This window comes from Mustela erminea, chromosome X (assembly GCF_009829155.1).
Source record: "Mustela erminea isolate mMusErm1 chromosome X, mMusErm1.Pri, whole genome shotgun sequence".
Classification (NCBI taxonomy): domain Eukaryota; kingdom Metazoa; phylum Chordata; class Mammalia; order Carnivora; family Mustelidae; genus Mustela; species Mustela erminea.
In genome coordinates this window covers 129,234,659-129,258,145 of record NC_045635.1, presented here as the reverse complement: position 1 = coordinate 129,258,145, position 23,487 = coordinate 129,234,659, and the positions used below count along the sequence as shown (strand labels likewise).

General features: G+C 48.2%; 1 protein-coding gene across 6 annotated transcripts in view; it reads left to right on the top strand.

The window, feature by feature from the left end:
- GAB3 (GRB2 associated binding protein 3) overlaps nt 1–23,487 on the top strand; it is a 78,203-nt gene extending 54,716 nt beyond the window's left edge. For 5 of the 6 annotated variants that reach the window (XM_032330600.1, XM_032330601.1, XM_032330598.1 and 2 more), the window contains exons 5-10: nt 3,915–3,970; nt 4,310–4,529; nt 6,896–6,977; nt 8,085–8,187; nt 19,576–19,689; nt 20,386–23,487. In XM_032330600.1, the coding sequence (XP_032186491.1) occupies nt 3,915–3,970; nt 4,310–4,529; nt 6,896–6,977; nt 8,085–8,187; nt 19,576–19,689; nt 20,386–20,502 (692 nt within the window). In that variant the 3' untranslated portion in view covers nt 20,503–23,487. The remainder of the gene's footprint in view (nt 1–3,914; nt 3,971–4,309; nt 4,530–6,895; nt 6,978–8,084; nt 8,188–19,575; nt 19,690–20,385) is intronic. The other variant, XM_032330602.1, reaches the window with a different exon arrangement.

Here is a 23,487-nt window from a genome sequence, read left to right as displayed (position 1 = left end):
CTTTGGCAACTCTTGCTTTCTATGTGGGCACGGCCCCATGCTGTGCTAGGGATAGCTCAGCAGCTTGTGCCCTCTGTGACCTCTTCTAAATGAGGGTAACGTGTGTGTTCATGCAGTTTTCCAGACCTGCCAGGGATGTGTGAGAGTTCATCAAGGCACACTTTGGCCGACCCCTTCCCTAGATCATCTTGCCGTATTTCTGGCTGGTCTGCCTGCTTGCCGCTTACCGTGATCGTTGCTGGTCACCACTGCTTTTGGTGACATCTAGAGGGTGGGGTGGCTATATGCTTGATCCAAGTCAAATGAGTCCCCTTGGACAACAGAGCTGCTGGGCTTCAGGAGGGGGCTGGAACCCCCCCACGGCCCAGATCTTCTTACCTGGTGTCCAGGAGTTCTTGCTGAATGAATGCTTTCCAATGTGTTGTGTGCTTTTGGCTAATATGAAGAATCCCAAAATAATTGTTTTTTTATAGTTAGATGAGATTTTACCATTGCCTTTTGGGACATGGCTGTGCTGAGCTCTTTCTGCAGCCAGTTTAATAGCCCTCCCTTCCTCAGCTAACAGTTTATTTAGGATTTTTGCACTGATAATCACAGGTGATACTAATCCGCAATTTTCTGATTTGCTTTATCAGGTTGAGCTACCAAAGTTAGATGTTATAAAAAGAATTAGAAATATGTTTTTATTTTTCTATGCTTTGGATCAATTTGTGTAGCACTGGTCTTTGAAAGGTTGGTAAAAATTCGCTGCCGAAATCATGTGGTCCTGCTGCTTTGGGAAGGTGACCCCATTGTGATTTTTTTTTTATCCTGTGGTAATTTATATGTGTAAGGTTTCCTATTTCGGTCACTTTCAGTATACTTTATTTTCCTAGGAAATGATCCATTTCATTTAGATTTTAAACTTTGTGTAGAAATTAGTGGAGAATTCTCATTTCTTTTAATTTCCTGGGCTTCAGTAAGCATTTCCTCCTTTTCAGTTCTTATTTTTTTGTTTGTTTTGTTTTGCTTTTTTAAAGATTTTATTTATTTATTTGACAGAGAGAAATATCACAAGTAGGCAGAGAGGCAGGCAGAGAGAGAGGGGGAAAGAGGCTCCCTGGTGAGCAGAGAGCCCGATGTGGGACTCCATCTCAGGACCCCGGGGTCATGACCTGAGCTGAAGGCAGAGGCTTCACCCACTGAGCTGCCCAGGCACCCTTCAGTTCTTATTTTGTAGATTTGTGCTAACCCCTACCCACTGATTAGATTGGCTAGTTGGTTGCCTTTTGGTTATTTTTCTCCCCCAGAAAACAAATATCTTGATTTTTTAAAGATTTGATTGTTAAGCAATCTCTGTACATAGCGTGGGGCCTGAACTCACAACCTTGAGATCAAGAATCCCACGCTCCATGGGCTGAGCCAGCCGGACGCCCCATAGAGTCTGTTTTTTCCTAAAATTAAGTCTACTCTTTCTCTGCACTATACCATTGTTTGCTTTTATCTTTATTCTGTAATATCTTTTGGTTTTCTCTAGCTTTGAACCAGCTATTTATCTATTTTCATTCTGTCATTTTATCAGTATCACCGTTGTAGGACAATTTACCATCCAGGTGGTTGGTGGGCCCTTTCAGTATGTAGCATCCACAATGACTTGTGGACTTTTTCTTGCATTACAGTGTTTAATATTAGTACTACACCACTGTTTGGTTTTCCTTCTTTGAGGAATCCAATAATAAATACGTCTATTGCATCTTCTTTGCCTGGCTCCTATTTCAACCATTTTTTGTGTGATTCTTTTTGTTTCTCTTTTATTTTCTTTGTTGTTTTCTGGCATTGATTCAATGGCACTTATTTAATTTTCAGTTGAACTCTTTTTCCCTGGGAGTCTTGTAACTAAGGCTTCATTTCTGAGCCTGGTTTTATCTTTCTCTTCACTTTTTTTCCTAAGTACAGACATTCAATTCTTATTTCATTTATGTCCATTTTTCAACCATTTCTGTCATTTGTTTTAAGGATTAATTTACTTCTCTGAGAGAGAGAGCACGAGTGGGGAAGCAGCAGAGGGAGAGGGAGAAGCAGGGAGCCCCATGCAGGACTCGATCTGAGAAGCCTGAGATATTGACCTGAGCCGAAATCGAGAGTTGGCTGCTTAACCAACTGAGCCACCCAGGTGCCCGGTTCTTTTTGTTTTAAATCAAAGTGTTGGAAATAAAATTGATATCTAATAATAGAGGAATACTCAAATTATGACCCATCTGTAGAATGAAACACAATGAGTAAAAGAATGAAGAAGCTCTTGGTTGTGTTTCTCTGCCCTGATATCCAAGATATTAAGTGAAAAAATCAGGTTGCAGAACAGGGAGTATAATATACTACCATTTGTGTTAAAAAGGAATATATAAAGAGATAAATATATATGTGTATACAGATGGTCCCTGCCTTATGATAGTTTGATTTAGGAATTTTTTTAAGATTTATTTATTTATTTGAGAGAGAGAGAGAAAGTGCTTGTATGTTCATGAGCAGGGGAGCGGCACAGGCAGAGGGAGAGAGTAGGGGCAGGAGTGGGTGATGTGGGCATCGATCCCAGGACCCTGAGTTCAGGACCTGAGCTGAAATTAGGAGTCGGACACTTAACTAACTGAGCCCCCCCCAGGTAACCCCCAATTTATTTATTTATTTTATTTTATTACAAGATAGGCTTCTGTCTTAGTTGATGCTGCCCACCTATAGGTGAATGTTGGTGTTCTGAGCACGTTCAAGGTAGGCTAGACTAAGCTATAATGTTTGGTCATAAAGACATTCTTCATTTAGAATATCTTTGATTTAGGGTGGCTTTATCAGGACATCACCGACAAAGGAAGTCTGTACATGATGCACAGTGTCCATCACATCTTCTGAGCTGGGAATTATTCTCTCACTTTGAGAGGACGTTGACTCTTGGGGCACCTGGGTGGCTCAGTTAAGCATCCCATTCCTGGTTTCAGCTCAGGTTATAACGGCAGGATCATAAGATCGAGCCCACGTGCTGGACATGGAGCCTAAGATTCTCCCTCTCCCTCTGCCTCTGCCCCCCCAAAACATGATGTTGACTCTTCAGTATACTTGCCCAAGGCAACCTGACTCTCCGTGTCTCCAGGTTCTTGAGGAAGAGCTCCATGGTAGCCATGTGCTAAGAGCACGTACCAGACTTTCCTCATGCTTCTGTGAAGACTGGATCCTCTAGGGTTTTGTAGTTAAACTGCTCTTAACACTTGCAACGGAGACGCATCTACTTCTAGGGTTTTGACTGCCATCTCTAAGCTGCTAATTCCCAAAAACTACGTCTCATTTGAGTTGAGGTCCACTTACCCTACTGCTCTGCCTTTTGGACATGTCCAACCCTTATTCTGGCCACACTGTTCATCACATCCCTCCGACAGGCTTCTAGTCCTCGATTAGCCTGACCTTCCTCTTTCTCCGTGCCCGTGCCTGCACGGCTGCTGTTGCTCCAGAAAGCTGTGGTCACAGGCCTCCAGCGCCCTATGCACTGCTCTGGGTGCCGTCCCTCGTCTGCTTGTCACCCGGGTCTGTTAGACCTTCTCCCTTCCGACCTCCGGCTCTCCTCTCTCCTCTCGATGCTCAGGACATTCCTGTGGTACGTGCCAAGGGCATGTGCTAAGTGTTTGCCGTGTGTCCTCCGAATTCACAGAGAGACCTGAAGCCGTGATACGGAGTCTTCCAGATCCGGTCTGGTCTCCGTCTGTTGGGGACTGTGTCCCGACACGCGGCCAGACAGGATCAGACAGAGGAGCAAGGCTGCGCGCACAAATGTGTCCGCTTCGCTTCCTCCCTGGAGCCGAGCGGAGGGCCCTGCAGTGCACAGGGCCATGGAACCTGGTCACAGTGGACACTGTCGTGCGTTTCTCACCACCCTGGCTTGTTTCTTGCAGCTGACGTAGAAGGCCAGTCGTTAAGGCACCGAGACAAGCGGCTTAGTTTAAATTTGGTAAGTTTGGCACTTGAGTTCCTTTAAGCCTCAGCCTTACCACAGGTGGCCTGCCCAACATGTGCTCCCTCGGAGTCTTTTGAGACTCAGCACTGAGCCTCTGGGGACCCTTCAGTGTCCCCTAAGGCTTGCATTGTCTGGGAACTACTGGACTTCTAGTGTTCTGTAAGGACACTGCCAGTTCGAGCTGTCCAGGCCCTTGTCGGACTCATCACGACCTACAGCATCTCCTCCGACCTTGAGCATCTGCGCGCGCTCCCAGCCCGCCGTGTTCTAGCATCACCCTCAGGAGCACGCCTCAGCCGTTGCCGTGACGGTTCTGTGCCTGTTCTCTTGCAGCCATGCGGCTTCTCCCCTGTGTTCCCCACGGCTCCAGCTGGGGCCGAGGACGGCTACGTGCCTATGGGCCCCCAGGCGGCCGGCTCTAGTCTTCGACCCCCCTGCAGCCACGACGACTACATCCCAATGAGCCCAGGAAGCCTCTCGAGCCCACTGCCCGAGCTGCCGGCAGACCTGGAGCCTCCCCCAGTGAACAGAGATCTCAAGCCTCAGAGGAAACGTAAGCCACCTGACCAGGCGCGCCATGCGGGAGCGGGGGGACGGGTCCTTGAGGCCACGTGGAAAAGTGTCCTTCTTGACCGTCCCTAGGAAGGAAGCACTAGAGGAAGCATCTTACAGGGCTGGGAAGTATAAGGGCGCGGAGCAGTGGCTGGGACTGAAAGGGAAGGGCTAACACCAAGAAGGAGGTGTGGGACTTAAGGGTTAACCGTAACCCTGCAAACCGCCTGCAGAGCCAAGATTGTTCCGGAGGCTCATCTTTCGCTGCTTCCCTAACAGAGGCCCCAGAACTAAGTGACGTTGATGAAACCCACCTGGCATGTCTTCGTTTAAACAGACTGGAATGTAATCACAGTGAGGTTAGGGTTAGTCAAGAATGACTTTGGACACGGATTCCTGAGTGGGACACCTGGTCATAGACAACTTCCCACTCACAGCCCTGCACGTGCCCAGCCGCAGAGGTGTCTGGGGGCGATGAGCAGTCTGGATCCTCTGGGCCCAGAGCTCCTCGAAGCTTCTGCATTGTTCCCACGCAGCTTCTCTGGTCTGCGAGCAGCACGGACAGAGAGGGAGCAAGAAGAGGGAAAGAAAAGCAGGTCAGAGTAACTTGCTAACTTCCTTCGTGCCCCTTGCCCGGTACGCATCTGTGATTTGCAGGAGCCCTTCGGCACAATGACGGCAATCTCTGGTCGGTTCCCACCTCTGTTCACGCTTTGGAAAATCTGCTGCTTCACGCAGCCTTGCCCCACATTGGGAGCCAGGGCCCCTCCCAGGCCGGCCGTTCTAGTCCCCCGACCTTCGGTTCGGTTCGAGTGAGCGCTCATTTCCAGCACGTCTGCTGCGTGTGCTGCTGGGCTGGGCACCGGGTGGGACGGAGAGAGGAGAACCTGCAGGCTCTTCATTGGGCGGTGGAGGAAGCGGCTAAAAAGCAGCGGGAAGACGGAGGGTGATCAAGTCAGTACCGTGTAAGAGAATGAGCCCTGTCGGAGGCAGTTCAGAGAGAACAGTCCCTCATTCTGGTCAGGAGCAACTTCACCGGGACATGTGACTTCAAGGTCGCTCTTTATTTCGCTCAGTTAATTTTCTCTAGCAATGGTGCCCAACAGAACTTCCTGTGATGACAGGGATGTGGCTCCTGGACACTTGCAGTGTGGCTAGTACAACTGAAAAACAATTTTTTTGACTGTATGCCCCATGCTGTACCTTTCATGCTCATGACTGAAATCTCCATTTTATTTAATGTGAAGAGATATAAATTGAAATAGCCATGTGTGGCTAGTGGCTGCGTTGGCCATTGCAGCTCTGTGAGGCCTGGCGCTCAGAGGCATGAGCGTGTTGGATGGACCCAGGGCTGGGGATTCACTGGGTAGGTGTGAAGGGGGACACCTGGGCCAGGAGGATGGGCGCTGACAGGGGTGGCTACAGGGGTGGAGCCTGGGACCCAACGGGAGAGGGCAGGTAGAGAAGCCACGAGTTGGCTGGTCGGTGAGGCCAATGCCAGACTGTCCTGCCACCAGGAGAGACTTTCTCCCCAGGGACTCTGTGACTCACGTGGCCTTTCTAGCTCAGTACCTCCCCCAGCTCGGAGGCTTCCGGGAAACTGACTGAGCAGTGACAGTCACTGTCCGAGGCTCTGATGGTGTAGAGGAGACTCAAATAGTCTCTACCCATGTGGTCTCGTGGAGGGAACAAAAGGAACCTGGTCAGGGCCCTGGTAGAGGGACACAGGCATGACCTACTCAACAAGGTGGACCACTGAGGTATGGAGTAAGGGTCAGGTGCCAAGAACTGCTCTCTGTGCCAAGGCTACTGCCAGGAATGAGCCAAACAAATCCCCGTCCTCCCAGAGCACAGTCTAGACCAGAATCAGATCATCGCAGATGAATAGATCATTGCCAACTGCAAGGAGCGCCATGAAGGGTAGATGCAAGAACTCACGAGAGCCCACGCTGTGGGGCCTGACCTTGTCTGGAGGTCAGAGAAGGCCTTCCTAGGCAGGAGACCTTGAGCTGAGATCTGAAGGTGACCAACCCGGCAGGAGAATGTTCTGGTCTTCCCCCTTACACTTCATTGTCCATCTTGGACATGCCGGGCTCACACTGTCCCTTCCAACACCCAGAACCATGCCTGCTACACAGTGAGTTTTCAAATGCCTGTTGACTCAGCGTATTGCCATTGGTGCGTCAGGCAGGTAAGGTGACCAGTGCGGTAGGGAAGGGTTAGGGTGAGTCAGTGAGTTTGCAGCCATCATCAGTGCGCTTGCTTGTCGATTTGGACTCGACATGCTAGTAAGTAAATAGAATGTCATAATTTTCGTCTTGAACTCCCAAGAACTCACCACCCTGGGTATCATGGATTGTCTTGTAGCACGGCCTCCTCCCCTGGACCTGAGAAACCTCTCCACCATCCGGGAACACGCGTGTGTAACCAGGACCTGCACCGTCCCTTGGTACGTCTTTGCTCAAAGGGCCCTCATCTGGCAGGGGCACTCCTGGGTTTAGTTCAGACTCTGAGGAGATGTAGCTAGAGTCAAAGGAGGGGTGGGGTTTGTTATCATGAGCCAGAAATACCTTGTCGATCACGAAGGAAAAGGTGTAACTGGATGTCCCAGGATGCTGGAGTCAGGAACGAGCCCAGGGAACTCTCCACCTCCCACGTCGCCTTCTGTCTTCATGTACCATAGATCCCGAGCTTATGTACATGCCCCTGGTCCAGTACCAGCAGAAACAGGCTCTTTCTCAACCCCAACTCGCATTTCCTGGGAGAGGGAACTGTTCTGCCCCAGCCTCTGGGCCACAGGTGACTCTGCTCAGGGGGATAGGCCAGGAGGGCCAACATGGCTTCCAGAAGCCCAGGCTTGTGAGCAGAGTAGGAAAAGGGAGTCCTCAGAGAAAGAGGGACGCTGCATGGACTTGGCAGACAGGCCCCCAGATGCGTCTGCACTCTCATCCTTTAGAAGTTGTGTTTTCAGAGTCTTGGGCCTGGCCCCAGAGTTTCTGGCTTCTCTCCATGCCGCAGGATACAGTCAGTCACTTTGCAAAGCGGACCTCTGCAAAGAGCTCTGTTTCCAGCTGTGACTGCAGAGAGATGCGGCCTGTGCTTCTGACTTGGGAGGAGGGTGAAATGAATTTGCCGTCTTGTTCTCATCCCGCCAGAGGAATGGCCACACCTCGTTACGTTTGCCAGTTACTTTGAACGGAAACAAGAGAGCCCCAAAGGAGCAGTGTGTGTGTGTGTGTGTGTGTGTGTGTGTGTGTGTGTGTGTGTGTGTGTTTTCCTAGATGATATGAGGCCTTGGTCTGTTTCTAGAAAGCCTGTGAGCTGTGTCACATGGAGGGTCTGGAAAGAAGTAACCCTTGAAAAGTAGGAGCCCTTAGCCCCAGAACAGGGCAGAAGCTGGGCAGGCCCTGTGGCCTCGGGAAGTGCTCTGGCCAGAAGGAAACTGTATCTGGAAGGGGAGGGCTGAAGAGCCCACGGGGACCATGTCACTTCCTGGCTGGCTTTCAGAGCAGCTGTTAAGACATTGCTTTGACCTCATCTGTGTTTTTGTTCTCAGCAATCGAACCAGATTTCTCTCTCCAGAAAGAAACGGTATTAATTCTGCAAGATTTTTTGCCAATTCCGTTTCCAGAGAAGAGGAAGAAAGCTACATCCACATGGTAATCGTCTGTTTCACACTCTCATGTGCTCCACCCCAGTGTGCCTTCTGTGAGCTCTTCGTGGAGGACACGTGTGCCCCCGAAAGCCCCCTGCACTCTGGAAACAGTCACCTGAACATGCTGCCAGGTTACCCGCAACTAACTGATTCGAAGCTGCTTTTCTCTCCTGCGTTCTGAGGCTGTGGTGGGAGCCCCCAGGGTCAAGGCGTATGGAATGGGGGACGGGAAACATCAGCCGTTCTTTCCACCAGGGCCATGCTGTCCTGTTTGATCGCAGTGAGTTTGCGGCTCTGTGGCTGTCCAGCGCAAATGCACGTATCCTGGGTGCCCTTCTGCCAGACCACCTGGTGGCCCTGCCCCCATTTCTAATGAGCCTTCCCCGGGGGAGGAGTCACTTGGGGTCCCGGTGGCGGGGAGTGCAGGGTCCCGGGCTGTGAATGTGACTCAGTGTCTGGAGACTTGGGTTACCGGGTCTTTCTGTAGGTCTGGGCAAATAGAGACCTGACATCTCCATCCTAACCCTAACCCTAACTAAGTAATTAATCTCCCCCACGCTCTGCTCTTCCCTCCGTTCCTATTACGTTGGAGTCTGTTGGTAGCACGGGTTTTGAAGACAGAGGGAATTTTAGCACCTCTAGGAATTATGAGGCACATTAGCCTGTTCTGCAACTTAACTCCAGGGAGAATCTCTGTTTGACCGATGAGGTTTTGAAAAGAGATCATAGAAAACCGATATTCAAGGCACTGTGGCTGTACGCACTTTTGAAAAGACAGTTCTGGCCCTCCTGTGCATGAGCTTAGTAGGCAAGTAAAAATCTAAACACGGTCATGTCCAGTGAAGCAGTAATTAAATGCTTCATGTTGCCTTTCTCGTTGATAAAAATTAGGCTGTAAGTTCCCTTAACCATATGCAGATGGAAAGTGACTCATATACAAATCTGCTCTGGTCTTCCCAGTGTTTTTCACACTTAGTCATGGCCCTTGGGAAACTTCTAGAAGAAAACACTCTTATAAAGGATACTGGCCAGCTGTGCTCTGTCTCCAGAGAACAGAAAAGGGAAGTGAACCTATAACCTGATAAAAGCAAGTGCGGACTCATTCCAGACGCTCGCAGTTCATCCCTGACCTTGGAGGTTATGAGAAAGACTGGTGTTTCATTAACAGCATAGTTACGGCTTGGTTTCTGACTGAGGTTGATAGTCATGAGTTAATGACTGTTTGGGCATTACTAGGCCATATGACAGGGCAAACTGGAGCCCAGAACACTGGCTGAAGGCAGGTATCTGTGGGGAAAGCACCATCTTTGAGTTACCTTCTTTCACTCGTTCACACAACAAGCCACATGACTCATAGGGTTTGATTTGATTTTGCACGTAATTGTGTATGTTAATGTTTTTCTCTCTGACAACAAGGTCTGATCTGAATGTAAAAATTGAGGCTAGGGGGCGCCTGGATGGCTCAGTGGGTTAAAGCCTCTGCCTTCATCTCAGGTCATGATCTCAGGGTCCTGGGATCGAGTCCCGCATCGGGCTCTCTGCTCAGCAAGGAGCCTGCTTCCTCCTCTCTCTGCCTTCCTCTCTGCCTACTTCTGATCTGTCTCTGTCAAAGAAATAAATAAAATCTTTAAAAAAAAAATTGAGGCTAGGGACTGAGATGCAAGTTTGGTTCTTTTACTTTCTTTCGCTGTTTGTGAAATTACAGAAAATTTAGAAGAATGACAATTTTAACTTCTGTGATCTCTTTCCTACAGTATTTCCACATTCTGTAATTTCAGTCATTTTGTAAGATTTTGATAGTAGAATTCTAGACTCGGAATCTCACCTTAAGTGGTTTGTTATGACATTATAATACTTTTTAGCTTTTAGATTATCTTACAGTGAAACAGACTTTCTGTCAGTGTGCGGGTCTGTGCATTTTAACGTGGATATAGGTTCCCGCGCCCACCGGCACAGTCAGGACACGGCACAACTTCAAGGCTGTCCTCCGAGCTCTGTCTCCATAGTCACACCCTCCCACAACCCGAATCCCTGGCCCTGACAGACGCGTTCTCCATCGCTATACTTGTATCACAGAGTTTGCCATCTTGTGACACTGGTTTCTTTCACTCAGTGCAATGTCTCCGGGGTTCACCCAAGTTGTAATGCTTGTCAGTCGTTCTTTCTGTTTTACTGCCGAGCACTGTTCAAGTGTGCAAGTGTGCCATGGTTTGTCTCCTTACCCACTGGAGGACATTTGGGTGTTAAGTCTTCCAATCCATACACATAAATGGAAATGTCTTTCCATTTATTTGTGTCTGCTTTGCTTTCTTTCGGCAATGTTTTTTTTTTTTAAGATTTTATTTATTCATTTGACAGAGAGAAATCACAAGTAGATGGAGAGGCAGGCAGAGAGAGAGAGAGAGGGAAGCAGGCTCCCCGCCGAGCAGAGAGCCCGATGCGGGACTCGATCCCAGGACCCTGAGATCATGACCCGAGCCGAAGGCAGCGGCCCAACCCACTGAGCCACCCAGGCGCCCCATCGGCAATGTTCTGAAGTTGTCATTACAAGTCTTTGGTTAAATTTATTCCCAAATTCTTCATTCTTTTTAATATTGTAAATGATACCGTTTTCTTTTTTTTAAAAAAGATTATTTATTTATTTGATGGAGAGAGCGAGGCACAGGTAGGCAGAGCAGCAGGCAGAGGGAGACGGAGAAGCAGGCTCCCTGCTCAGCAGGGTTGTGGGACTTGATCCCGGGATTCCAGGATCATGACCTGAGCCGAAGGCAGACGATTCACCCACTGAGCCCCCCAGGCCCCGTGATACTGTTTTCTTGATTCCCTCTTCTCAGGTGGTTCAGTTAGTGGATAGAAATGCAACTGAATTTTGGGTGTGATCTTTGTATCCTACACACTTGCTGAGTTTAATTTTTGTTTGTTATTAATTTTTTGCGTGGAATCTTTAGAGTTTTCCACATATAAGACAATGTTGTCAACAAACAGATTATTTTGCTTATTTTTTCCCAACTTGGTTGCCTTTTTACTTTTTTCTTGCCTAACTGCTACATATAGCTGGAACTTCCAATACTTTGTTGAGTAGAAATTGCAGAAGCGGGCCACCTTGCCTTGTTCCTGATCTTGAGGGCCTTTTACAGATTCTGTGTGGGCATCTGTTGGCATTCCCCAAGTTTTCATTTCACTAGAGCAGTGGTTCTCTACGGGGGGTTGATTTCGCCCCCTAAGGGATACTTGGCAATGTCTGGAGACGTTTTCGGTTGCCAGAAGCTCGCCCAGGGGCATGTGGTTCAGGGGGGTTGCTACACGCCCTCCAGTGCAGAGGACAACTCCCCACGACAAAGAATGATCTGACCCCAAAAGTCAAGAATGCCGTTGTTGAAGCCTCCTCCTCTAGGATAAGGACCTAGAAGTGAGATTGCTGGATCATTAGCTGGGTTTAACGGGGTCATCTGTTGTAGGTTTGACTCTGAGAGGTACCGCCCAAGCCTTGCTGTCATGGTCATGGCCACACAAGCTGTCAGCTGTTTGTGAGAGTGCCGGCCACGCCTCGGGAATGTCCTTGGTCCGCAGTTTTCTTGTTTGTTTTTAACCTAGACCTTCTAATGTGTAGGTAGTGGTATCTCATTGTCGTTTTAACACCTATTTCCCTAACAGCAAATGGGGTCAGACTTAATTTTGTGTGTCTGTCAGGCATTTGTGTGTCTTCTTTGGTGCAGTATCTATCTGTTGGACCCTTTTGCCTGAGTTTCAGTTGTGCTGTTTGTTTTCTTACACTGGGTTTTGAGAGCTCTTTACGTATTCTGAGTACGACTCACCCAATGGGTATGTGACTGGCACAGATTTTCTTTTGCATCTGGAACTTGCCTTTTCATTCTCTTCTTTCTTTTGCAGAGCAAAGGTTTTTAATTTGGTTAAGCCAGATTTATTTGGTTTTACTCAAATACCAGTAGAGTCAACATACAGTGCAGTACCAGTTTTTGGTGTGCAATGTATTGACTCAGGACATCCGCACAGCACCTGCCGCTGTGCCACAAGTGCCCTCCTTCATGCCCATCGCCTATTTACCCCTTCCCTCCCCCCACCTCTCCTGTGGTGACCATCAGTGTGTTTTCTGGAGTTAAGAGTGTTTCTAGGCTTACCTCTTTTTGTTTTTTCCTTTGCTCATCTGTTTCATTTCTTAAATTCCACATATGAGTAAAATCGTGTGCTGTTTGTCTTTCTCTGACTGGCTTATTTCACTTAGCATGATTCTCTCTAGCTCCATCCATGTTGTAAATGGCAAGGGTTCATTCTTTTTTGGTGGCCAAATAATATTCCATGGGTGTGTGGGTGTGGGTGTGTGCGTGTGCGCACACTACATCTTTATTCATTCGTCAGTCCATGGACACTTGGGCTGCTGCTGTCTTGTGGCCATTGTGACAACACTGCTCTCAATGTGGGGTGCTTGGATCCCTTTGACTTAGTGTTTTCATCTTTTCTGGGGAAATACTCAGCCGTGCAATTACTGGATCCTAGAGTAGTTCTGTGTTTAGCTTTTTGAGGATCCTCCACACTGTTTTCCAGAGTGGTTGCACCAGTTTGCCTTCCCACCAACAATGCACAAGGGCTCCCTTTTCTCCACATCCTGGCCAACACTTGTTGTTCACTGTGGATTTTTTTTTTAAATAGTCTCTGCACCCAGTGTGAGGTTTGAACTTACAACCCTGAGATCAAGAGTCACATGCTCTGCTGACTGAGGTAGCCAGGCCTCCCTGTCTTGTGTTGTTGAGTTTAGCTGTGCTGACTGGTGTGAGGTGGCATCTCATTGTGGTTTTGGTCTTCATCTCCCTGATGATCGGTGACGATGAGCATCTTTTCATGTGTCTGTTGGCCATCTGGATATCTTCTTTGAAGAAATGTCTGTTATGTCTTCTGCCTGTTTTTTAATTGTATTATTTGTTTTTGGGGTGTTGAGTCATATAAGAAATTCTTTACGTATTTTGCAGATACCTTCTCCCATTCAGTAGGTTGCCTTTTAAGTTTGTTGATTGTTTCCTACGCTGTGCAGAAGCTTTTTATTTTGATGTAGTCCCAATAGTTTATTTTTGTTTTTAATTCCCTCGCCTCAGGAGGCATATCTGGGAAAACATTGCTATGGCCAGCGGCAGAGACATTATTGCCTATTGATTGAGCACAATTCATTGAGTTTCTTCTTCTTTTTTTTAAAGATTTATTTATTTATTTATTTATTTGACAGAGATAGAGAGAGAGATGACAAGTAGGCAGAGAGGCAGGCAGAGAGAGAGGGAAGCAGGCTGTCCACTGAGCAGAGAGCCCGATGTGGGGCTCAATCCCAGGACCCGGGGATCATGATCTGAGCCGAAGGCAGACGCTTAACTGACTGAGCCCCCCAGGTGCCCCCACCTTTGCCTTTCAATGTAAATTTTGGAATAACTTTTCATTACCTAACAAAATATCCTGATGTGATTTTGACTGGAATTGTGTTAAATCTATGAATAAATTTGAGGAGAACTGACACTTACTCTAAGCTGATCTTCTAATTCATGAACATAGTGTGTCTCCATTTATTCAGATTTTCTTTATTTCTTTCCTTAGAATGTTATAATTTTAACGTATAGATGTTATCATGTTTTATTAGACTTCTACCTGTGTATTTCACCTTTTGGAGCTATTGTAAATGTCATTTCTGTAATTTCAGCTCTCAGTTGTCCCTTGGCAGTATATACAAATACGATTGTTTGTGGTGTGTTGGCCTTGTATCCTGCAACTTTGCCAAATTCCCTTATTAGATATGGGAGGTTTATTTTCTTTACATTCCCTGAGGTTTTCTGTTTGCATGATCATCTCATCTGTAAAGACAGTGTTTTATTCCTTCCTTTTCCGTCTCTGTGCTCCTTCATTCTTTCATTTGCTTTCTCACCAGCCTGATGACTTGAGTGCAGTGTTGAGTACACTGCACAAATCTCTTTGTCTCCCTTTCACGCAGTCTCACTATTGAGTATTCATTGATATGATCGTTTTGTTTTCTTCTTTAGACTGTAAATATTGTGGACTATCCTGGTTTATTTATCCTGGTTTATTTTTAATAATATCCTGGTTTATTTTTGAATATCGAGTTAGTCATGAACTCCCCAAATAAAATCCATTTGGTCATGGTGTAGTATTCATTTTATGTGTTGCTGGATTTGATTTGCTAACATTTTGTTGAGGATACTGTATCCATGGTCACAATGGGTATCGATCTGCAGGTATTTCATAGTGTCTTTGCCTTGTTTTGTTATCAAGGTAATGTTGGGACCCTCAGGAAGTGTTCTCTCCTCCTCTATTTTCTGGAACAGATTATGTAGAATTAGTGTTATTTATTCTTTAAAATTTTTGGCAAATTTATCAGTGAAACATGTGGGTGACTTCAGTTTCTTTAATAGTTGAAGGACCATTAACATGATCTATGAAATCTTGGGTAAATTTTGGTTACTTGTCAGAAGCTTTGTACTTGTACATTTCATAATTAGGTCTGCAGTGCACCTGGAATTAACTTCTGTGTATGATTGCAGGTGGGAATCAAATTTCATTTTCCCTCGATATGTTTCTCTAATTGATCTATCACCATTTATTTTAAATTACTATGATTTGCCACTTCTGCAGCGCCATCTTTGCCATAAATCAAGCCTTCTTCTGGTCTCTCAGATCTGTTCCATCGGTCTACCTGTCTGTCTTGGACACTAGCACACCGTGCTGGTTACTGCAGCTTGATAAGTCTTGCTATCAAGGAAAGTAAGTCCTGCTTGTTGATCTTCCTCAAGTTTTCTTTGGCTATTTTTGGTTTCCTCTTTTCCCATACAGTTTTAGAAACAATTCCTCAGATTCTACCAAAAATGAAATAATACTGTTCTTTGCAGGAAGAGGGGTCAAAATTATTTAATCCAACATGAGAAATAGAACTTGGTGGGCTCATTTGCTAGAGCATGCTCTAGACCTTGGGTTTGTGAGTTTGAGCCCCACATAAGGCATAAAGATTACCTAAAAATACAATCTTAAAAAAAGGAAGTGGAGCTACATTTGTTCTACTTTTTTTAATTTGATAGGACACTTCTGTAGACAAGCTACCATGAAAACTACATACCACCACATAAAATATCTTAAAATGATAGAGAATATATTTTTTAAAAACAAAACTCAACTGACAAAAAAGGAAAGGGAATCTCTGGGACCAAAAAATGCCAAGGAATTACAAATCCTGAGAATTGATACAAATTACAAACAATAGAATCAAATACAGAAGTAAGCTATTATTGGAAATAACTAGATTTTGAATATAAAATAATTATGTTTGATATATTTAAAGAAATAAGATGAGTTGAAAGTTAGACTAACAACATGCCAGTAAAATATGACCAGGGGCACCTGGGTGGCTGGTCATCGGGCATCTGCCTTCAGCTCAGGTCATGATCCCGGCATCCTGGGATTGAGCCCCATGCCCCCTTTTTAAAAAAATGACCAGGCAAATTAGAAAAGACCATTTAGAACAAATAGAAACAAAAATTAGGATGAAATTAGAAACTCGGTCGCGGCGCCTGGGTGGCTCAGTCTGTTAAGCCTCTGCCTTCTGTGCAGGTTGTGATCTCAGGGTTCCTGTATTGAGCCGGGCATTGGCTCCTTGCTCTGCGGGGAGTGTGCTGCTCCCTCTGCCATTCCCACTGCTTGCGTTCTCTCTCTCTGTCAAATAAATATTTTTAAAAAGAAAAGACTAAAATTGAACATAATTAATCAAGAGAAAGCAATGGATACAAATAAACAATATTAAAAATGTAAAGGAGGTAATAATTGCAAATATGCCAGAGATTGATGACATAAAAGAATATTATGAATTTAACAACTTTGGTGAAAATAGGCAAATTATCACAAAATATCCGAAAACATGTTCGAGTAGAAATAGGAACCTGAGTGATCTCAGCAGGGACAACTGCAAAGGGTCATGAGCCCCAAACGACTATGCAGACACTTTCTACCAAATGGAAGAGAGCATTACAGTCTTACACAAATGCCTCCAGGGAATGAAAAAAAATTACCCCCCTTAAATTTTATAAGGCTAAAGTAACATGATACAAATAGCAATAACATAGGTACAAAATTACAGACCAATTTTACTCACTGACGTAAGTTAAAATATCCTAAAAAAGTATATTTCCAATCAAATTTTGTACACAAATGTTCATAGCAGCACTTTTTCTGACAGAGAGCACAAGTAGGCGCAGTAGCAGGCAGAGGCAGAGGGAGAAGCAGACTCTCCCCTGAACAGGGAGCCCGACATGGGGCTCAATCCCAGAACTCCAGGATCATGACCTGAACCAAAGGTAGTTGCTCAACGTACTGAGCCACCCAGGCGCCCCAGCAGCACTTTCTTAAGAGCCCAAAAGTGAAAATAGCCCAAATGTTCATCAGTTGTTGACTCAGTAAATAAAACGTGGTCTAGCCACCCAATGGAACATTATGCAGTCGTACAATGAAACAACAGTAGTGAATCTTGGAAACAGTATGCTGAGTAAAAGAAGCCAGTTATCTCAAAAGACACGTCCTATATGACTGCACTGGTATGAAATGTCTGGAATAGCAAGTCTGTAGAGACAGAAAATAGATGAGTGGTGGTTGCCTGGAGCTTGGGGAGATGGTGAGACTGTGGATGACAGCTAAGGGGTGCAGATTTCTTTTGGGGTGATGAAAATGTCCTAAAATTGACTGAGACAGTGATTGCACAAATATGGACACATGCATTGTCAACTTTAAATGGGAGTATTGTGTGGTCTGGAATTATGGCTCAATGAAGTTGTCAGAAAAGAATCCCTACAGAAAATTTTAGCAAAATAAATCCAGCACTATGAAAAGCTGAGAATATACGCAAACAAGTTGAATTTATCCCAGGTATACAAAGTGGATTTAACATTCCAGAATCTGTTCATGGACATCTCCGTAAAGATGGCAGATCCACCCCAGGCTTCTGTTTTCCGTCCATCCCAAAAGAGCCTCTAAAATTTCAGTACAGGGATTTGGTGAAGGCATAAACCCATAAGGGTATAAAGAATTGGAGAAGATAATAGTAGTGACATTGGAAAATGGAAAGCAGATGGGTGTGTGGTAAATGACTTATCAGACCTAAGAAAGTTAAATCCTAAATATGCGGGGGGGTCAGAGAGAGGCAGAAAATATTATAGAGTACCTAAAAGGTTCAGGAATTGTCCATGGTGCATGGTTCTGGAACTAGGGCTGAAGGGAAAGGAAAAGAAGGGCTAGTAGTCCAAAGCCCGCCTAAGGTAAATCTTGCAGTGCCTCTCCCTCACTGCGTGGAGGTGGGCCACTAGGACCTCCTGTCTCTACAGAGAAGTTGAAGTGTAGTCTCCAGAGAGAATAAAACAAGGGCTCTCTGAACTGGCGGGGAGAGACATTAGACCCATTTGACCAAGAATACTAAATACTAAGCACGAGGTGATTAGGTAAATATGAGAACCACTCCCAAACCTTTTCCCTAGCCCCTCTTTTCCATAGTGTTGACAGTCAGACCTCTGCAACCGAGTCCTGGAGGTTGGAAGATAGTGCTGTGGGCTATTTGAGCAGCCCAAGGAAGACCGAGGTCCTGACACTGAGAGTTTACCAAGAATAACATCCAGTAGGATCACCCTGCAGTGAACCCCACAGTGGACAAGCACCACCCATGTACTCAAAGCTTCCAGTCGACTTTTGGGACTTTGACTCTTACATACAAGTGGACAGCCAATGTCCTCATCAGACCTTTCAGGAAAGCTCTGGCACAAAGGGTAGAGACCAGAACAGATCAGAGGAAACAAAAACTATGCCAGAAGGGGAAACGTTTTTTTATAATCTCTTGCTACCTTTTTTTTTAAGTTTTAATTTTAATTCCAGTTAGTTAACATACAGTGCTATATTTGTTTCTGGAGTACCATGTAGTGAGCCAGGCTTCCCTATGTTCATCGCGACAAGGGCCCTCCGCAGTATTCTCTGAGAGATGAGGTGTAACGACTCTGAATTAAAAGACTCTATTAAGTCCATCAAGCATGTTAATATATTAAAGGAGAAAAATGATGTGATTATTTCATTAGATGCAGAGCAAGTATTTGATAGAACTCAACATCTGTTCACATACGAGAACGCAACACGTGACTAGAGTTTGCGCCGCAGAAGACAGGGTGGCTATCCCTGTGGGGTAAAAACAACAAAAAAGGAATGGACTGTATCCCTTTTTCACCACCATAGGTTAAAATCAGCTCAGGCTGGGTTATTACTTAAATGTGAAGGGCAAAAGTTTATCATTCTAGGAGAAAATATAGGGCAACAAGTTATGACTTCACCATAGGAAGAGTTCCTTAAAATAAAAAAAACAAGCCAGTCGGGAAAATAAAAAGAAAAAAAAGCAGGGACTTCCATATAAAACTCAGCAAAGCAAAAGCAAACCTGAACAGACAATTCACAGCAGAGAGAAAAATCGATGGTCCTTGAACATATGAAAAGGTGACCAATTAAGTGTCGAGGGCACAGAAGAGCAGAGCACAGGAAGATGCCATTTCCCCCAAATGAGGGAAACTGGAAACGCTGATCTTCCCACGCGGGTTAGGGTGAAGGATGGAGAGTGGAAAGCTCAGAACCTCCCGCCGAGTGTGTCGGGATGGTAATGTCACCTGCCCCATCCGGTGGGCCAGGCCTGCCGTTCCCGGACCCACAGCCTAGAAACTCCTCGGGGGATGGCTGTGCCTCAGCAGTGGCGAGTCTGGGGCAACATGGGGAGTCCCCCAAAATACGTACTATGTGTTTGCATTGATAAAAGTTGAAAACAGGCAAAACTGAGGTGTGTGTTGTAAGGGTGCTTCCATGCTGTCAAAACTATATTCAAAAACAGTGGTCAGTACCAAGGTCAACACAGTGCGTAGTCTTTTGTGAGGAAAAGGAGGTCATAGAAGAGGCACGGGGGCTTCTGAGGCTGAGTGTTGAGTGCATGGGTGTGTCGCCCATGTCACACTGCTAGCGTTGTGTAAAGTGTCTTTGAGTGCATTGGCGGCACCTTCACTGTAACTTGAGTAAATGTGATCGATCTTTTGCAGATGGGTCTCTGAGGTGCCCTTGGCCTGTCTTATTCTTACAGCAGTTTTCTTCTTGAGGGAGGTTTTGGCCGGCTGTCTCCATGGTGGGTGACAGAATGGCTTGGCATGAAAGCTGGACCGTCCACATTGTGTCTCATGCCAGCTGTCACTCAGACGGGGGCCGCTCCGGGTGGCTGCATCAGCCGCGCTGTGGGGGGCTGGGGCGCAGGTGCAGACTCGCCTCAGTTCCCTCGGGCAGCCTGGCCCGACGCCCTTAACCTGAGTCCTGTGCTGTTGGTTTCTAGAATCACAGAGCGGCGCACTCGCTGAGCGGCGGCACCCTGACGTGGGCGAGGAAATCCAGCCTGGATTACCTGGCTCTGGACTTCAACTCGGCGTCGCCTGCGCCCGCGCAGCAGGTAGGCGCCCCCAGGGCCGAGGGCGGCCCGCGGATCCCCTTCCCTTCCGAGCTCCCCGGGGCGTTGGCCATGAGTCTTCTCGGAAGGTCCCGGGAAGCATCTGCTTGGGCGGGAGGCATGGCGGTGGTTTGGCTCGACCCTGGGGGGCGGCAAGACTCTCCGGTGGCAACGGGACCCGTCGGCAAAGGGCCTGAGGTGGCCGGTTTCAGCCGCCGACGCAGTACCGCGGTGTGTACAGCGCGGCTCAGAATTGTCGTGCCTCTGTCGAGGCCCGTGGTCAGGGGGAGTTAGCGGCCTAACTAACCTCGCTGCGGCCTAACCGCAGTCGGTGCTGGCAGGCCCTGCAGTCACTGCAGACGGACGAGCCCCACACCTTAGTGGCTCATGGTGGCAGAGGCCTCTGTCGCTGTCGCTCGCAGCCGGGGCCATCTTCCATACAGGGCCCAGGAGAAGCCGCCGCCGGCTGGGGCTCATGCTGGGTGTCGTGCGCATCGGGTTAGCCCATGTCGCCGGCGCTCAGCGTGGGGTGGGCAGAGCCGGCCGGCCGCAGCGAGGTCCCCGGGAGTCCAGGAGCAGAGGCATTTCAGGACCCCCAAGTGCGCTAGATCGGGGCGCCGTGATCTACGCCAGAGACCTGATGTTTGCCCAATTTGTTTTCAGTGCACATAATGAAAATCTTGCTCTCCCCCCCTCCAGAAGCTTCTCGTCTCGGAAGAACACAGGGTCGACTACGTGCAGGTGGATGAGCGGAAGACCCAGGCCCTCCGGAGCACAAGGCAGGAGTGGACGGACGAGCGGCAGTCCAAAGCGTGAGGCGCAGGCCGGGCCGCAAGTGGGCGAGCAAGCTCGGCGCAGGCGCGGAGCTGCTTTGCCGGAATTGCAGCGATGGGCGAAGCCAGTCAAGAGCCAGAGAGAAGCTGTGATTGCCGTGAGCTTGCCAAGAAGCTTTGGGAGAGAGGATGGATTTGTACCCACTGAAGGGGGACAAGGGGGTGGTCTCCCAGCACCCACGCCCATCCCTGCCGATCCCGGCAGTGACCTTCCCGGCCACGCTGGCCAAAGGCCTCTGGGATGCTTGCAGTTGACTCCACTGATGTAAGAGGCAGCGATGGAAGATTCCAGAGCCATGAACTATAATGCAGAGAACTCCATTCAGGCAGGGTAGGAACGATCAAAAACAAGGCTTCGGAGTGTGTTTTCTGCAGAGTTTGGTTCAGAATCTCTTTGGTGGAGCACTTGGAGGGCGGATCAGAGCCATTACTGGCACCAGACAGGATGACTTAACCCTCAGATTTGAAAACTCTGACCCCTCTTCTGTGCTTCCCGTCCAGCCTCTGAAGACCTGGTTGGAGGGATGAAACCCAGAGGTGGTGGCAGCATCTAACCCTCACAGATAAATCATTCCTGACCCCAAGAAAGGCAATTTGAATGATGGGGGCAGTCAGCCCCGGGCCCCAGGGGGAGCACGTCAGACGCCACGGGCTGGCTGGCTCTGCCATGGCTGCTGGCCTTTCTGGGCACGTCTTCACACGTATCATCTCACCTCTTTCCTAAAACACCTCAGAAGCCAGGCTTGGCAGAGACTGTTGCCCCCACTGCAAAGGCAAGAGAACAGAACCAGAAGAAGGAACTCTGCCTCCGGTCCCTCACAGAGCGAGGCATACAACAGAGTTGTCGTAGGCTCACGCCACTGCCTCTGAGGACTGTGATGAAGCCTACGCATTCGGTCACCCTCGGAGACTGAGGAACACGTGCAGACACAAGATGAGACATCATCGCTTCTCCCTTTCCTGTGACTTTGAGCAGGTGCTTTCTGACGTGAACGGCGTGCGTGTCCAGGCCGGTTTTCTCTGTGTGGTGTTCAGATGGGAAGCTCCCGTTCGAAATACCTCTTTGACAGTCACTGTGAAATCCGTTCTTCAATCACGTGGCACCCTTGCAGTGTGTTTCCCATGAGCTGGCTAATGCTGACAGAATTTTTTGTCCCCTCGGGAAGGCACGAATCATCCCTGGCTGTCCTGTGCCAGACTCAAGCTTTTGAGCGATAGGTAGTTATGACCAGAAAACAAACACAGCACAACACAGCAGAAGACAATGAGTTCCATTCTCAAATTTCCCGATGAATTTTCCCTTCTGTTTTAGTGATGACTCAGTCCGGAAACCAAACGGTTCCAGTTTGTCATGAGGGCATCATGTCACCCCTTCCTTGGTGGGGTGCTGAGGCCCAGGGGACCCAGATGAAAGTCTCAGTCAGGCACGGGGTTTGACGTAACGGCCCTTGATTCTTCTGAGCACCTGCCGCCAGAAGACAAATTGAGCAACCGGGAATTAAGCAGATCCGGGGCCACCCTTCTTCCTGGCGTGGTGTCTCGTGGGACCATGGACTGGTTAAGTGGGCAGGTAGATGATAGTCAGGGCCGGTCGGAGCTTGTAGGCTTTGCTGTAGGGGTTCGGGGTTCACAGTGTCCCAAAGGTGAAATAAATGCCAGTCTGGGCCTTTCAGACTGTTCGAGTACTTGACGTTCAAAGCAGCAGGACCTGGTCACCTCATTTCCTTCCCGGAGGAAAGTGGGGAGAAATTCTTGGCCAGTTTAAATGATATAAGGGCCCCTTAATGAACCTGGACAGAGAAATGAGAGGGCCCCTGTTCCCCGCAGCCACTGCCACGTCCCAACACACAGGCCAGAGCTGGGAAGGAGCAGTCTTTGTCCCGGTGTGACTTGCAGGGAGTCACAGGGCCTCGGACCGGAAGGCAGGGCTGTTGGTTCTCCTTGATGGTACCTGCCTTGTGCAGGCGCCCAGGTTCAGAGTCTCGGTTACCTGACCGAGGCCAGTGCAGACAAACTCTACGCCCGGGTGCCAGGAAGCGCCCAGTCTGGAGATCAGAGAACAGCTGCACCAGGTCCACCGTGAAACAGCATCCAACCGAGTGCCGCGCAGAGCTCCTACCTGCAGAGTGTCCCCTGGAAGCCGTGGCTGCACGGAGCAGTACACGCTCGGGTAGCGTGACCTGTTCGGGAGCTATTCGTTTGGGATTCCTGAAGAAGATGACTTCACCCTCCTTTCCAGGGTGCGCAAGACCGCGCCACCCTTCAACAAGGCCGCTGCTGCACGGTACCCCGAAAGCGTGCGGGCTTGGGGCCACGCAGGGCTGACAGCAGTGGCCGCTCCCGGGAGAGGCACCGGAGGTCACAGCGATGCCGCCAGATCCGGCCTTCCTGCGGAGGGGATGCATGTGCCGTGGGGCTCTGAATCTGACCAGGGCAAGGTCTGGGGCTTTTTTTAAAATGGCAATGGTCTTGGACGGCATTCCGAGTCCAGGCGACATGTGTGTGAGTCAGGTGCCGGGACGCCATCCCGGAAGCCAGCAGGACATTGTGGCCCTTGATCCCACATTGTTTTCTTCATCGTTCCTTTCTGCTTTATTTTCTTCCATCTCGTTGCGTTAGGAAGCTCCTCCAGGTCAGGGGTCATGTAGGGCAGGACATCCGGCCTGCAAGTCCCTAAGGCCACAAGGTCCGGCACCTCGGGGTCCAGCTTTCCATGGGGCGGGCAGGGCTCCAAGGCCCAGGGCCATCCTGGAAGGTCCCAGTCCCTCTTTGGTCCCTCTTTGCTGGAGCCAGGAGAGGCAGGACTGTGGCTTCAGATCGGGGCCAGAAAGAAGGCTCCTGTCAGCCCTCCTGGTCTCTGTTAATACCATAATCATGCCGATGTGTGAAGATTCCTTGTTTTTTCATGTTTCATTTCTAGCATTAATAAAAGTCACATAAGGGGGAATCATACCCCAGTTGTCCCTCA